This window comes from Tachysurus vachellii, chromosome 6 (genome assembly GCF_030014155.1).
Source record: "Tachysurus vachellii isolate PV-2020 chromosome 6, HZAU_Pvac_v1, whole genome shotgun sequence".
Classification (NCBI taxonomy): domain Eukaryota; kingdom Metazoa; phylum Chordata; class Actinopteri; order Siluriformes; family Bagridae; genus Tachysurus; species Tachysurus vachellii.
This window is the reverse complement of record NC_083465.1, coordinates 9104668-9121458: the sequence shown is the minus strand read 5'-3', so window position 1 is coordinate 9121458 and position 16791 is coordinate 9104668. Positions and strand designations below refer to the sequence as shown.

Sequence of the window (16791 nt, the reverse complement as noted above, 5' to 3'; positions counted from 1 at the left end):
AGGTGGGTGCATCTTTTTATACTAGTACCATTGCCTCATCATTTAATAAAGGCTGTGTTTAACCTCTTATTTACACATGACAGTAAATTGTCTTCTGCTATTACAAATCTCACAAGATGTACTCAAAACTCAAAGCTTCATTGAGTTTAAACGTTTAGTGAAGGAGACGCTATAGACCAACATGCAACTACTTCTGTTCGATTGGGCAAGACACAAGTTATCATCTTGCAATGCAGTTTTAACACATTCACCACAGCAGCTTCACACCAGGTCACAACATTGACTTCAAACATTCTCATGGGACCATAAGAGATGTTCCCACCGTTCTGTAAAAACTGATGAAGCACCTTAATTAGGCAGCAAAGTATGTTCAAGTTTAAACTAATCCAGGTCCCCTGACTTACTTTTACACAGCAAGCAAAAACACTTAGACATTGTGGTCAGGTTTTAACAATAATTTAAAATTTCCAATGGTCAGCTATATAATCTAGCATATAATCTAATTGCCTTATTACAATGTTTTAGCTCTACATTCTTGCATATTTTGGTTTATTAAAAAAAAAAAAAAAACTTGTTAAATGATGTTTATATTGTACCTTTAATGTTCTGGGTGAGAAAGTTTTCACTCGGGCTTTTAAAATGTTAATATTGCACGTGTCCATTTTGTGGTTTCATTCTTTCTGATGCTAACTTGGCTAGTAGTCCCTTGCAAAATGGGTTTTTAAGCTCAGATAAATAATAAGAAAGAGTTCTTAAAAGCAGCACATTACTCACTTATTGAAAAGCTGCAGCAGTTGGTTCCTGTCCCCTAAGATTTCCTGGCACCAGGTGTGAGCCTTGGTTGTGTAGAAAAGGTAGGTACGACAGCACAGCTGCTCCTTGAACACTGGCCAGAATGTTGGCTTCGGCCCCAGAATTTCAAAGCCGTGCACTCGAGTATCAATACCACCCTGATGCAAAATGAATACATACATTAATTCAACATGATTCCTTTTTCCTTCATTTAGATTTTATGTTTACAAGACATTCACATACATCTGTTTATTTAAACATCATTACACCACAAAGAAGAACAGAAAAATATTCCTGACCTGCTGACACCTCTTTATCCGGATCTGAATTATGGACCAGAAGCGGGTCATATTCTCCAGCAGAACAACGCGGCTAGCAGATGGTGGCACGTTGACCTGTTAAACATCAGATAAAGCCTTCGTTCAAAGAGAATATGAAACTGCGTTAACAACGTTACTGTAGCAGGGACAGTATGATTTCTTACAGTATTGAGTTCAGTATTGATGTTTGTGGGATCATCTCCACCCAGTACTACTATACGTGCTGGCATGTAACTGGAATCTTCGCTGGCTACAAGGACTGCAAGTTGCCTGCAGAAGAAAAACCAAACCTATATAAACATGCATTTATTTTGCCCTTGCTTTAATTCTGTCGGGTAAAAATATCAAATGAGGTTTTGATTTATTCGACTGGTGAGTCAAACTGGCTAATAGCAATAAAAGTGATAAGAAATAACTTAATATGATTTAATAAACAGTATGTTGTGATTTTTACCACTGTATTATTAATAAATAAAGACAAATATTCATGGCTCTCGACAATGACTAGTTTCAAACATATAAATGGATGAATATACACAAACCTAATCACTACCCCTTTGTGCATGTAAATATTGATAAAATGAGAGCCTGTGCAACCGTTGGATTCCCAGAATGTCTTGGGATTCTTGTCAGTTAACTTGTTAGCTCGGTGATGGTTAGAGGAGACTTCCACCTTCTCCCAGCATTTATCCTCTTTCAGCTCCACACTGGAACCTGGAAAACAACAACACTGAGCTAAAAATCAAAACACATACCACATTTCGTTTTGCTCCAATTTGTGGAATTTTAAATAGTGTGTAAAGACGTGTACACAACATGTTTATTTGTTGTTTCAGGTGCCTGAGTGCAGCCCAGACTGAACATATCTGAACATTTCTGACTCCCCTGAGTTTTAAAATTTATCACTTCATTGTAAACAAATGAAATTAATTTAACTAAATGCATTTGATGATATGTTGCTCTTATCATGTGTTCTTCTCAAACCTTGGCACAAGTTGCGCAAGAACACATCAAAGAAAGGGATGTTGATAGGCTGATGATTGCGTCGATGTTCCTCAATCTGGCCCAAAACCATCTAGTGTGAAACAAAATCATATGAGACTTCCTGTGATGGCAAATATTTCTGATGATTAAGATATTTTTTAATTGATCCTAGAGCAGTATACATCAGGGCTGCCATTAGTTATTTGATAATGTACAGAATTAAGTAATGAGTTATATTCTTAGTTACTTTTTAAAAATCACATACATTGTTATTGTAATCAGGTTCTTATGCACCTTTTCACTTTTTTCTTGGGGGTGGGAGAGCAGTGATTAACAAAAAGTAAAAATTAAAAAGAGAAAGTAGATGGAAAAGAAAGTTGTCACTTTTTGTAATAGGATCAGTTTATTTAACATACTTAAAAAATTCAACGCACAATCAGGTTGTAGTTTGTCATGTCATGTCGATGACTGAGAAAGCTGACAGCCCTAGTAATATATAAGACATTTGTTTAACAAAAATGAAAAAGTCCTGTACTCTGTTAGTAGTGACAGCCCTGTTAAAACTCAGACAAGAAACAATATTGACAGTTAATAACCTGTATGCATCCAGCCAACACACTGGTGGTCATCTTCTTGTAAAGGCTGGCATACTTTTCACAATCGTTAATGAGGTCTCTTAGCTCTGTGACCAGTAGCAAGTTGGTGCTATGCTTGTCCAAAGCTTTGACAAGTGTTTCCTTAGTGCCAAGACGACACATAACTACAGCATAGTCTTTGTTCAGAGAAGCCAGTCGGTATAGGAAACGGATGAACTGCTGCACAGCCTAGATATTAAGAGAAAGATGTAGGAAACTTAAAAAAGAAGCACCAAACTGGCTTAAGAGAGAACTTTTAGCAAAGAAGTATGTATGTGAAGACAACTAGGTACCTCTCTGTCATTAATACAAGCTGTCATAGAAGAGAGGGAAGGTTCAATACTCTCATGCCAGGGAAGCAAATCCTCCTGGTAATTGTCCAAGAACTTGTTCAGGATTCTGTTACAAACATAGCAATAAAGTAAGTCAGTTCTATTATTTATTACCCTTTTCCACACTAAAACAATCCTGGTGTGAGTGAAGCCATGCCATAAAATATTGTCATAATCTATAGATCTTTTATTTACAAACCGATGGACAGGAGCAGCCAAAGTTATTCACTGCAAACAAAGGCCTCAAATAATGTCTTAAAAGATGTAATCATCTTTACATCACACTGGATTGTAAGGAGACACTCCATTTAAACACTAAATGTAAACTATGTAATTTGGTGCGGTCTGGATGGATAAATGAAGCAAATGATGTGCAAACTTTGGACTCCTTGCCTGAGAATGGAGAGTTGTACTGTGCGCTCCACTCTGTGTTGGTCCATGAGGCGCACCAGGTCCTGAAATGTGTCTCTGCTATGCATCACCTCATTCCTCTCATCCTCCAGCTGAGAGGTTTCATCACACAGCAGCTGTTCCAGCGTCTGGATCACCTCCTTGGTGGTAGTCATCTCCTTTAGACCTACAACCAACATCTTCAGCTCTGTGTCCTTGAAGTCAAGCTCCTCCTTAGACTCTACAGGAAGCAAGTCAAAAAAGTTACTAAGAACACATTGTTCTGAAATCAAAAGTAAACATATATGAGCACTCATTTATGCTACCTTGCTTTTCCAGTTTATGAACGTTGGAGATGTGAGTGAGGGCAATTATTGCCAGCATGCTTTCTGAGCGGTGTCCAGAAAGGCACTTCCGGAGTACAGTGGTGATGTCACAGGCCACCAGTTGCTCCGCTAGGCTCTTGTGGCTGGAGATCAGCATGATTATCACCAACAGCCCATTCCGTACGGATGGACTACAACTAAATAAAGCAGAGAAACATGTATCATTAGAAGATCAACATCTTCACCTTCAGATACATAAAACAATGTCAACATAAATGAAGATCAAATTCTCCCATCCCATCTGGAACCATATAATAAATACTGTGGTGGACAGGTACGATATGCAACACCACTGACCAATAGGTCCAAATATTTATGGACCAAACTGTAAAGCGATTTCTCCAGAAATACCACAAGACAGTATCTTCAAATATTTTGAGAAAAATTATGTAATGAATCCTGAAATTTTGTAAAACAAGAGAACTAATGGAAATTTCAAGGCAATCAAATATTCTAGTGGCTGTTCGCTTCAAGAAAACACTTGCAGGTGATTTATCTTTAGACATTTTAGTACAATTTCAACAAGTCAGTTGAAAACAATTTTAGACAGAAAAAAGACATGCTTTTCTGCGATTTTGAGAAACAGAAGACATTTTGCTAATAGCTTTCAGTCACCTACCTAGAGGTGTTCAGCATAAGATCAATGGCAGATGGAATTGCTCCAAGAAGCCCCTTTGACCCTTCAGGTGTTGCTGAGCCAATGCTTGCAAAGATCTCCAGCATCATCTGCGTGCCCGATTCAGAGAGGGGCACGCAGCTTCCCACACTGCGTAGGTCATGCTTACTGGCACCAGTTATGACTTTTAATGTCTGAAGGGAGAAAATATATATTCTTGTGTTCGTTTACCTGCATGTTTTGTTATAACAAAGCTATTCAGGTTGGGAAATTCATTGATCAATAGAAATAAGATTAGGTGAGGCTAGTTTAGTTGGACTGGGAAACAGATAATCCCTAAAATCTGTAAAATGATAAAGAATAAAAGGAGGATTTGTGGACTATTGTACACAAAGTAAATTCCAAATAATACATTTTCTGTTTCTAACATCTTACAGCGTTTATATGCATTGTTCGATTGCTTGTACTTAGCTATAGTGCTGGGTGTGTGTGCACCCATAGAATGAGTCAGGCAGACACTTGGACTGTTACTGGCCGGCAAAGTGCAGAAGAGAGACAATGAATTTATGAGTGTACGTGGATGTCAATAAGGTACTTACTGCTAATGCAATCTGCTGCACTTGTGTGCAGGTGGGATACTCCTGCATGCAGGATAAAATGGCTTTCACTCCACCCTCTGTAGCGAAGGAAACCCGCCACTCATATTTGAGCATTAGGCTACGTGTTAGAAGCAAGGCCATGATGGCATTTTGTTTTGGTTGACTACCAACCATCTCAACCAGTAGCTTTAAGACTTTGTCCCTAAAGAAATCAAGGTTTGGGTCTGTGGTTAGCCAGAAGTTTAAGCATCATACAGCAAACTCAGTTGATATATATATATATGACAGGGTATGACATAACCCTCAGAAAGTTAGAAATGCACAGATATGAACAATTTGGAACGTATTTTCAGTGGTGATAGACTGTGTATCATGCATTTCCTGAAGCAACTAAATCTACAGCAAAATTGAACTAGAACTGAACTGTTGATACCTAGTCATTTCATGCATTTTGTTTCTGTATAAGACTTTACACAAATGCGCTGTAATCAGTGTGTCCATGTTGGCCAAACAGAACACCAATGGCTGTATTATGTGTTATTTTCTTTTTTAATAAGATGGCTCCAACTTCCAAAAGAATGTTTTTTCCTCCTTACATCATTTTTAAGGTATTAATTTTAAGTTGACAAATGTGCCTTGGAGATACATAAGCTAAAATAAAATAAATCTCCTTAAGTGGATTTGAATAATCAGATATAATCTGTTTTTATGGGGTGTATTTTCACTCACCGGATGCTCTGTGCTGAATCTGATCGAAGAGTGCTACGCTCCTGAGGCCCCTCTTCGTCCAGGATCTTACAGATGAACTTCATGCCAGCCAGCAGCTGTCCAGAGTCAGAGCTACTCTTTTTCATAATGTCCACAACCTCTCCAATTTTCTCCAAGGCTGTCTTCTTACCTTGTACTTTTGGGTTATTAAATACTATAATAAAATAAAATAAATGATAAAAGATATCAGATTTTTATTTTTCTCAAATTGAAAGCAATTCCATAACAACAGTAATTTGGTGGCTGACTGAATGTACAGATATCTTTTTTGTATTGGTTCTTGCAGGAATCAATACACTATATAAACAAAGATTTGTGAACATGCACTTGTTGAACATCCCATTCCAAATTTAGTCCCCCCTCTTTATAATAGCCTCCAATTTCCTGAGAAAACTTTCCACTAGACATGGAGCGTGACTGAGGGAATTTAACCAAACACGTCTTCATAGAGCTCGCTTTGTGCAAAGGGGCTTTGTCATGAGGTTCGTGCCCCATTCAAGTGAAAGGAGATTGTAATGCTTCAAAATACAAAATCATCCTATACAACTTTGTGCCTCCAATGTTGGAGAAGACCCACATATAAGTGTGATGGCCATGTTTCCACAAACCTTTACTCATATAGTGTAATTTCAGTGTAAAAATCTAAAATTGAAAACTACCAGATGCAACTCACATTTCATCTTTTCCTCCAGATCTATAGGATACTTAGTCTCATCTTCTGCTGGTAGCTCACTCTCTGTGTCGCTGTTACAGCTGCTGTTATCTACAATAATCTCTTTTTTGGGTTTCTTAGATACACAGCCATTAATGGAAAAAGAATCAGCAGATGTAGAAGCTTTAGGTGTCACTGATGAAGATGATGAGGCTCCCTGCAAACCAATCCCAGAGCTGTTGAGAGAGTTGTCAGTGAACATTTCCTCATCCTCCAGACTGGCTCCACCACGGCGCAAGTAGTGTTTAGCAAAGGCATGTGCACAGAGCAAGTCACCCAAGCAGGAGGCCTGCAGGGTCTGTTTCAGGTAATGCAGAACCTTCCGGGCAACCTCGCTTGACACCGACATCTGAATTAAAGTGGCCTCATCCAGCTCCACCATCTGACAGAAAAAAAAATTTGAAAATGAAATCTTTAAACAAAAGTCACTTAATAACTGAAACATCATCTACTTGAAGCAGCTAAAAAACCCATCTGTACTCCATTCTCTATTCTGAAGATTCATAAAGGAATCAGAAATCTGTAAAGACCTGTTCATCAATATTCTGTCGAAGGATGTTGTTGATCTCTTGTTGCTGCTTTGGCTCCAGCTTCTTAATGAAGAAAAGCACTTCCCACCACTCAGCACGACTAAGTGTCTCTGCATCATCCTGCAGGCTGTCTGTTAGGTAAGGTAATGAGTACAGCCCACCAGGTGGCTTCGAGAACATCTGACTTACTGTAACACAGGAAGAAGAAGATGGGTTACACATCAACAGACATGAAAAGTCAGAAATTACATCAATTAGCAACAGCAGTTTTACCATAGTGCAGGGAAGCAGACTGGAGCAAGACTAAATCAGCCAATAACACAAGCCACAGAAGTGTGTCCTATTACCCAAATGTGTGTGTGTATGTGTGTGTGTGTGTGTGTGTGTAATCCAGTCTTACCTGCAGTAAGTTTAATCGTCTCGGTTAGAGAAAGAGCCTTTTCCTGAGTTTCCTTCTCGGTTTGTCCACTGCTTCCATTTCCCAGAATCTCAATCATGTGCCAGTGCACCCAGTATGTTCTGGAGATTGAGTTCCAGTACACCTACAACACAAAGTCTGTCATACATCTGACAGCATTTAAGGAAGACAGTGGGAAAAATACCAAAAACTATGTCTACCTGAACAGGCGGTGAGCCATCATTACTGTAGCGAAACTCTCCCTCATCACCGGCACTGACTTCCTCATAGTCCTCCAGCATGCGCACCTGCATGCCGCTCTTCAGGGTGTCCTGCACATACTCCACATAAGCTGAACGTGTGGAGAAGTCTGTGCGAGTCCTGAAGCCATTTGCCTTCTTTTTGGGTGGAGCAGGTGCTGCTGTTACTGTTGTGGTCATAACGGGAGAAGCAGAAAAACGGGGCTGGAAGATGGAACGTAAGGTGCGTCTGTTCATATCTCCCACTGTCTCTTCTGCTCCCAAAGCTGTTGTGGTGGAGGCAAGGGGTGGCTGGCGATTACGATCCCAGCCCATCACTCGTACCAGCTCTGAGATGAGGTTTGCCATTGCCATGGTGAACTCAAACTCCCGGTGTAGCCGGGATTGCTCTGATTGGTGAGCTGCTGTGGAAGAGGAGGGGCCAGGCTCCTGCCGCTCTGAGCTCAACTCGGCACCAAAGGTGTTGAGCTTGTCCATCAGTGAGGTCACACAAAGGTATCGCTTCACCAGAGAAAAGAGCAGTTTGCCTGGGATCTATAACCACAGAGAAACACAACCTAAGTAAAAATTGCATGTTAAACTTTAAGGAATCCAGATGATATCATCCATGCTTGTATTTACTGTTGGTTAGCCTCAGACGAGGTGGAGGTGTTTCATTTGTTAGATTATTTTGAAATCAAAATTACCTATAAATAGAAAGAAAATATTTTGAAAAAAGTCAAGAGATCCAGGATCGTATTAATAGTCATATGCATAAGAGTAATAAATATACCATTGTAACGTAAAATGCACAAACATACTGTTCACTAGTAATGATTTATACTAGTAACATTTATGCTGTAAGCCCAATTCTGAACAAAAGGAGAAATTCTGTCACAGGACACAAATCTAAAGCAAAAGGGATGAACTGCTGTGGAAGATTTAAGCATTTGTGACATAAAAGACTATCTACAGAATGGATTCACCCATCAATGATTATTTCTTTCAGTACAACATAACATTTACATATATTAGGGGACAACGGGTATTATCTTTTTATTTTGCTGCTTCTTACTTGCTACAAATATAAAATTAAATATAGCGCAATGTCCCCAGAATTAAAATCCATAAATAGACAGCTGATAACTATTCAACTCCACTTCCTAAAACTATCTAATTTAGAACTAGTATTTAATTTTCTTGAGCACTCATACTAAATGTGTACACTGTGGTCAGTGTGAATGCATCTGTGACCAACTGTACAGCAGTACAATAAGGTCCACTGTCTTTGCAAGGTCTCAGAACTCTCAGAAGTCATGCTGTAATGAGGCCCAAGGAACAGCAATAAAGATAAAGGAGGAAAAACTCAACCAGCAAAGCTTTGAACTGTTTAGGAACACTCACTTATAACAAGGTGGAACTATATGGCAAGGGCCAGTTGAGTGCTCAGGCAATTATCAGAGAAGTGTTCAAGAGTCCATCTACACCACAGCATAGGAGTTACAGAGCTCACTGAATGCCCTCATATACAATCAAATTCTTACTGAGAACCTGTTCCAGACATCTGTGTCTAGAGCGTTGGAGAACATTTGTAGAAGTAGTTTGAAGTCAGCATGTGCAATCTTACAGAGACATATCTCAGACACTCAAATCTGTAATTTCTTACTTTTTGGAACTAAAATCTTTTGTAATTAATAGAATGGTGTTTAGAATTTTTTTTATAGAATTTTAAGACTTAGAAATAATGAAGGATACAGTAAATAATTAACTAATTTTATTTCTGTAAAGAGTCACTTCAAAAGAAGCAAAAAAATGATCCCTTCCTAACGTACTTGAATTTGATGCTGCAATACAGCGAAAAGTGAAATCACCAGGGTGTGAATACTTTCTGGAGGCAGTGTGTATCTCCAAAGTTACTGATCATCACATAACAATACTCTCTTGGCATTCCTGCTGGTTTTACTTCCCTACTGGGTAATTCAAAGCTAGTTTTGCTGTTAAAAAATATAAAGTAAAATGTAAGTTTCAGATAACTAAAAACAAGTTCCAATAAAACAGCAAACCAGGCACTAAGTGAGATGAGGGATGTTTACTTGAGGGAGGTGGATGCCCTCGAAAGAGATGCCATGCTCCTCTGAAGAAGTTGTCTCTGCAAACAGCTCCAGTAGGGTGTAGCGGTTGTCAAAGTCCATGTGTTGCTCGATGCCATCCTGTTGGCTTAGGGATAGCAGCACATAGGCACGACTTCCTGCAAAAGAGCAGGGGGAACGACGACATTAAGAAACACATTAAGTGCCTAAGATTTTAAAATCAATACAACACACAATCAATACAAAAGCCAAATTATTCTTCTCCCATTTCACACTTTAAGTACACTGACATTTTCACATTCTCCCTCACCATAACCAGAGAATGAGTGAGAAGAACTCTTGTAGGTAGCATGCATTAGCTTTCTCCGACTGGCTGTTTTGTGTTTGATTGTGATACTGAAGTGATGTTTGTGTATAGTTTAGCTATTGTTTTTCTGTGACATGAAAGTAAAACTGATGTTAGAGGCTAACCAACTACACACAGAAAATGTATTGAAAATGAAATCTTCCTATTTGTGCTGATGCACATGCTCTTAAGCTGGCGGTGCTAACTGTCACAGCTTTTAACATTTAAAAATCTGAAATCTCGCTGGATTAATGAACCTTCTGTTAACAGTGGCTATGCAGGTTTACAGAAATCGGACAGTCTGACTCAGAACGGATATTTGGAATATTTACTAAAGCATATAAGCCAGTGTAAATAAGTGATAATGCACCATCTTGCTTGTGTACTTCCTTTCTGAAAACCGAAAACTGTGTGTGTGTGTTTAAAAAAAAAATCTAACATCTAACACAGCATCAGTGCTGCTCTGTCTCTGCACATTTTCAGATTCTGTGTAGGTATAACAACAACACAAACTGCAGTAACCGAATACTGATTTGATTTTCTTTACGGCCTGGCTTAAGTTATTTTACAGTTTCAATACCGTGCACAAAAGCACACACAAACACACGAGGCAAGTGTAACCACACTTGTCCAAATTATAATCCATGTCCACTTCCTTTGCATCTAATAAACAGTCTGGAATGGCTAATGCTATTGATATTTAGCTATAAATGAAGTTACAGCAGTTTAAGCCAGTGGCTCTCAAACTTCTGTCATCTGTGTACCTAATACATATTCTGACTGGATCCACCCCATAAACAGCTCTCTATTCTTCATGCTGGTTGATCCTTTTCAGCACTAAATGCCGACTTCACAGGTCAATCCAGAGCTCAAATCAGGTATACACATTCTGAGCTAACAACTGTTTAAACAATCAATTTAAGAGGACACACGTGGGAAACAAGATACACCTACAAGTCACATGTCCCAATATCTCTGATCATCTGGAAACTGTGTGTGTTCAACAAAAGGTGCCATGCTCTAAGCAGTTTAACACACCTAGACGCAAGTACTGTTTAACACACCTACATGTAAGTAACATCATAAAAGGTATCAGGAAATTGAATCTCCTATTCTGATCTATTGTTTCATATTTTTCTCTTTTGAACTCACATTTCAAGCAAAAAAAAAAAAAAAAAAAGAATTGGACTTGCAAATTCAGTACTTTAACGGTAGACTATACACTCAATGTTTTCATGAACAATGTTTTCATGAAGCGAGAGCTCTAAATGTACATGCAATTTAAAAAAAACCACCAAATTTTGGGCCTTTATTTGGAGAACATCACAGTAATTGTATTTGTAATACAATTAAATCTGTAATTGTAAAACAAGCTCCTGGTTGAGAAACACTCTGATTTAAGCTATAGATTGATCACTTTACAGTTTGTATAAGTCTGTAAACATCTATATTTTAGGATTTTTGTTATTTTCAATATAAATAAACTAAGAGGAAACTTAGCATTCCAGCATTGAAAGCAGACACACTGTATCCTTCATCGGAAGCCAAGGGGGGAAAAAATGTACACTCGGGAGTCTTAAAATAAGTAGTGTGCATTTGTTTTTCCATAAATGTAGTTATTGACCAGCATTATTGTCAAATACAGTTCAAAAGTATATAACCACAATGTTGGAATGTTTGTTCTCTGTATCTCCCCATCCAGCTCAAACATTATACTTTTTCGGCTCCTTGTGGCTGAACTGTTGCTTAGTAACTTCTGAGTAAATAAAATACCATTTCCACAGTGCACCAGGTTTTACTTGATCTCATGAACATTAAACTTCAGAGGAAATTCTACAGAGCAACAACCCTCCCTCTCCACTTTTACTGAATGAAGCTGCTTCCTGTAAGAATTTATGTAAATGAAACGTACAGCAAGAGGGATTTATTTGCTGAAACTTTGAAGGCTATCATTGCTTACAACTGACCTTTAGCCTTGATGTAAGCCCATTATTAATGCTCTCTGGGTTCAGAGGCAATTCTTAACAAATTACCTTCTGAATTTTAAGTGCTTGAATAATTTAATATACATAGGAAGATTGTTTATTGTATAAAACGTGTATGGCCCAAAACTGTACAATGCATTGTATATGTCCATCGACTTCCTGGTAAATTATGATGCCGCCAACTAGTGAGTATTTGAATTAAACATTAGTGTGCCAAATACTCTAAATATGTGTGCAACACAATAATACTGATAACACAAAGAAAACAGCATTTTATCCTGGGTTCAAGAAATCACTGTAACTAACAGCAGAATAAAAACGTGCTTAAAGTGCTTCAGACACACCCGCTTCTGTGATTTTTTGTGTGATCAAATGGATGTCAAACAAAACACAGGCCAAAAATACAATAATTTCACAATATATGAAAATTGGCTGTTACAGCAGCACACTTATGTTATCTATCTCTCACTCCATGCCCTATTCCACACGTGCATATTCCAAAACAAAACAATCTAAAACCTGTTCCAGCATGACAATGCCCTGGTATACAAAGCAAGGTCCATTAAGATCTGGCTTCACTAGGATGAAATGCTCTTAGAATAAGCACAAATCCCCAATTCAAAATGTAGTTGAACGCCTTCCCAAATTAGTGGTACATATTTATTGAGTGGTACACTGGTATTTGCAAAGAGTACAGTCACAGTTTTTACATACCTGCATCGTGAGAGGCCAGAGCACGCAGCATCTTGCCTGCACTGCGACGGGTTTGTCGCTCTTTGTTTCCCAGTAGCTCCATCAGCAGGTCAAGTGCCCCAGTCTCCTTGAAGACTCCCACCAGTGAGCCAATGCTTGCATAAGCACTCAGCACATGAATGGTGTGTGTAAGGCTAATGGCAAAATCGCTGTTTTTGGCCATCTGCTTCCGTGCTCGCTCAACAAGGTTTTTGACGTCTTCCTTCATGTCACGAAGGTCCACCTCATCAAAGGTGACATCGGATGGGAACTGGCCACTGGGTCTCGCCTTCTCCTCCTGCAGTGGTCGCTTTCCAAGTAGAGTAGGGCAGTTAGCATACACATCCTCAGTAGTCATCCACATCAGGATATTCTCTGTCTTACTCTCTCCTGAAGCGCACCCACTGGAGCTTCCCACGCCAGAGTTACCGCTACTGCTGCTGCCTCCTTCATTACCGCTGCTGCCTGAGATGGAGCCATCATCTACAGCCTGCAGGCTCCAGCGTATCAGATACTCCGTCTGGCCATCATGGGTACGTCTCTGACGGATCAGCTCCTCTGGGTAAGCCTGCTGTTTTGGTCCAAGTTGAACCAGCAGGTTCCCGTTGCGCCGCTCGCCCACCATGACAGCTGGCAAATGAATAATGACACACATGTAGTAGGTGGTTATAGCATATTAAATGTGTAAATAAAATTACTCAAACCATACCAGTGTACTGACCTGGTATAAAGGTCTGATAAACCAAGACGATTTAAAGCTATTTCTACTGTTGGTTCATGCAAATGAACCTGAATGAGAACAGGAATGAATGAGTAACAGGCTAAAAAATTTACTCATGTCATCTGAAATAAATAAAAAATAAAAATAAAAAAAACACACAGAAAGTGGAAGCTTTCAATACCTATACTATATATAAATATCAATACTGAGATCTTAGCAAGCGACTACAGCCTTATGTAAATGCTAACTGTAACGTTACGTGACTCATTTAGGTCAGTTAGGGTCAAGTGTGGAGTCACTGGGCGTTAGCGTTAGCTGCGTACACTAAGCTAATGAAACAGCACATTCTTTTTCCGTTAGTTCATGTTAAAAAAATACAGCAGTGAGCAAGTCGGGGCCTTGTATCAAATGGTGCTCTCTCTCTTACACACTTCCACTTCATCCGAGTGTCATTTGGTGCCAAGTTTCACTCTCGCACAAACAGGAGCAGCAGGAGGCAACTTAGCTTCGGCTAATATGTAAACAAACGCTCAGTTACTACAATACCGTTCACACACATTTATTAGGTTGTTAAAACAATGAGAAGAGTTTCACAAGCACTAACTTATTTCTCAGACTGACTTTTGATGCTGAATCACATCTATCTGATGCCCTCCTGGGCCACTCCCCATCCTCAATGCTACTTACTACATGTCAAATTAAAGCTAAACCCACCGGCGTGGATGTTTACAAACACTCTGTTATAACGCTGTTTTTTTGGGGGGAAGTGAGTTTTGGGGTTCAAGGATAAAAGCTGTTCACACGCCGGCGACCGCTACCTGTTAAGTTGCTGGTTAAGCTATCAAGGCTAAGCTATCCATGCTAAGCTATCCAGCTAGGCTAGTCCACAGTTGCTAGCGCGCTGTTAGCGGTCCAACAGCGCGGCCCGACCAGTAGCTTAGCCAGGATGCTATATAAAATAAAACCCATAATTATCGTTTACCTCCAGTGTTATACGACTTCCGCGGCTTCACTACTTTCTCCCTCACTCGATGAGATTTCCTTCTCCTTAATATCGTATCGTTGCCCAGCCTGAGCACGTTTTCTTAACTTAGCTATACGCTTTACCAATAGTAATCTTATTCACAATATTTCCTTCTACGTGAAGACTTATGAGTTTGTCTTCCGCCCCAAAAGCGGAAGTGGAAAATATTCTAAGCCCGACGTCTGCATGCTCCTAGTGGCTGAACAGGAGCCAAAAGATGAACTCATTAAACTTTTACAGTTCAACTTTACAGTTTGAAATATTTAAAGATATTTTTTTATTACCACTCGAATATTGCAGCTCTGCTCCTGCGTGTATTCGGTTTAAATGCAAGATTATGCATTCATTTTATTGCATCATGTCTTTGATAAAGGTCTTAATATTTTCAGTTATATTTGCATTATTCAAATTTCTCCTCATTAACCTGGGTAGACTTCTCTACTACTGTCTCAGCAGCATAAATACATTCAAACATGTAGATGATATGAGTTAGAGGTGATGGCATGCAATATGTCTTTTTTTTTTTAACAGGATCTGGTAATAAACTTTGAAGAACTGGTCAATTATATGTGTGGTCTTGTTTACTAGCATTTTACCTGCTGCTTCACATGTATACCATACATTATATAACTTTGCTGAGTTTGTTGACTAGGCAAATCTTTATCCTAGTGTGTGTTAAATTGATAGATGTTTCTGTCAGTTGAGAAGGATGCTGCCTTGTCAACGGTACTAACACTGGACTTAACATCATCTAGTGAAACTATCCATACTATCCACCAAATGGGGCTTTTCTCAGTGTATGAAAGTGACAACACATAATGTGTGTGTGTGTGTGTGTGTGTGTGTGTGTGTGCGCGTGCGTGTGTGTGTGTGTGTGTGTGTGTGTATGTGAAAGATTATTTATCTTTGCACAGAATAGTATTAATTACAAATGCAAGCAAAACTCTCACAATGTACAATCCATGTCTCACAGGCTGCAAGCTGCTATATTGGCCATTTTTATAATATTGAGATTTTCTGACCAGCAAAATATTTGAATTTTATTTCTCATATTCATTTAGGAAATTGTACCAATAACGATTTTTTTTATGATTAACCAATATTCTTGTACATTAATAAAACAGAGTGTGAATGGAAACTACTAGTGATAGCTGAAATGGCCACTTGGTCTTCTGAACTTTTAACCTGGAAGCACTTATCCATGACTTATCCATGAGTTCAAAATACAAGTTTTGGAAATGTCCAAAATCTCTTTTAAATCATAAACTAAATGATCATTATTGTTTTATAGTATTTTTAGTATTTGATTCTTGCTTTTTTCCTTTTGCACTGATGGCTTATGTTTATGTATAGCTTTTGTATCTCTTCTGCAATTAGCTAATTAATGGCAACTGTAACTTGTCAAGCTACTTGTGATTTAAAGTAGAAAGGCTACAGTCAAACTAACCTGCTGATAAACTAGTTAGCTACCCTACAAGCTCTGAAAAGAATACTTATTTGGAGTTTCTTTGGGTGTTAAATTGGAGTGTAAAAATTGTACTTTTTATTATATTGTGCAGCTATTTCAGTGCTTCCAAAAAACAAAACCCAAAACCAAACAAAACATACATTTACACACATTGTACTATTGTAACAAATAAATTTTGAATTTACATTTAAGTTAATGTTAATGTTAAGTTACATCTAGTTTTGTCACACTGCACCACTTACATTATGAAAACATCTAGCTAGTTGCTGGAAAAGCTTTGATTAGAAAAAATTGAAAAGCTTTGATTAAAAAAAATCTGTTCACAATCTTTTCTGAAATTAGGAAATAATAAGTAATCATAAAACTAAAGGCCTAAAATAATAATAAACCCACTAACATTCTCATTCTTACAAATAATGTAAACTTGCTAATATTGTCTCACATTGTCTCATATAGTCTGTTTTGTCTTGTCTTATCTTGTCTTGTCTTGTCATGTCTTGTCTGTTTTTGTCTTGTATAATCCAAGCTACATGTATAGTGTTATTTCTGTCTGTACTTTTGAGAGTCATCAACAGCTGGAACCAAATTCCTTGTGTGTGTCAACACACTTGGCCAATAAACCTGATTCTGATTCTGATTCTGTTTTATCTTGATTATGGTGGATATAGGGTTATCAAGGATCGGGGAGTCTGTGCTAGTAACTCTGGGTGTAAAACAGTAGAACT

General features: G+C 38.5%; 1 protein-coding gene across 3 annotated transcripts in view; it reads right to left on the bottom strand.

Moving 5' to 3' along the window:
- The window catches only part of LOC132847084 (cullin-9), a 29416-nt gene extending 14654 nt beyond the window's left edge, over positions 1–14762 (bottom strand). For all 3 annotated transcript variants that reach the window (XM_060872047.1, XM_060872048.1, XM_060872049.1), the window contains exons 1-19: positions 14557–14762; positions 12836–13483; positions 9794–9948; positions 7683–8255; positions 7465–7606; positions 7065–7252; positions 6496–6916; positions 5784–5976; positions 5055–5256; positions 4459–4649; positions 3780–3976; positions 3457–3694; positions 3025–3130; positions 2693–2920; positions 2097–2187; positions 1655–1826; positions 1277–1382; positions 1092–1187; positions 775–950 (exon numbers count right to left, since the gene is read on the bottom strand). In XM_060872047.1, the coding sequence (XP_060728030.1) occupies positions 775–950; positions 1092–1187; positions 1277–1382; positions 1655–1826; positions 2097–2187; positions 2693–2920; positions 3025–3130; positions 3457–3694; positions 3780–3976; positions 4459–4649; positions 5055–5256; positions 5784–5976; positions 6496–6916; positions 7065–7252; positions 7465–7606; positions 7683–8255; positions 9794–9948; positions 12836–13478 (4118 nt within the window). In that variant the 5' untranslated portion in view covers positions 13479–13483; positions 14557–14762. The remainder of the gene's footprint in view (positions 1–774; positions 951–1091; positions 1188–1276; positions 1383–1654; positions 1827–2096; positions 2188–2692; positions 2921–3024; positions 3131–3456; positions 3695–3779; positions 3977–4458; positions 4650–5054; positions 5257–5783; positions 5977–6495; positions 6917–7064; positions 7253–7464; positions 7607–7682; positions 8256–9793; positions 9949–12835; positions 13484–14556) is intronic.
- Between the last annotated feature and the right edge of the window lie 2029 nt (positions 14763–16791).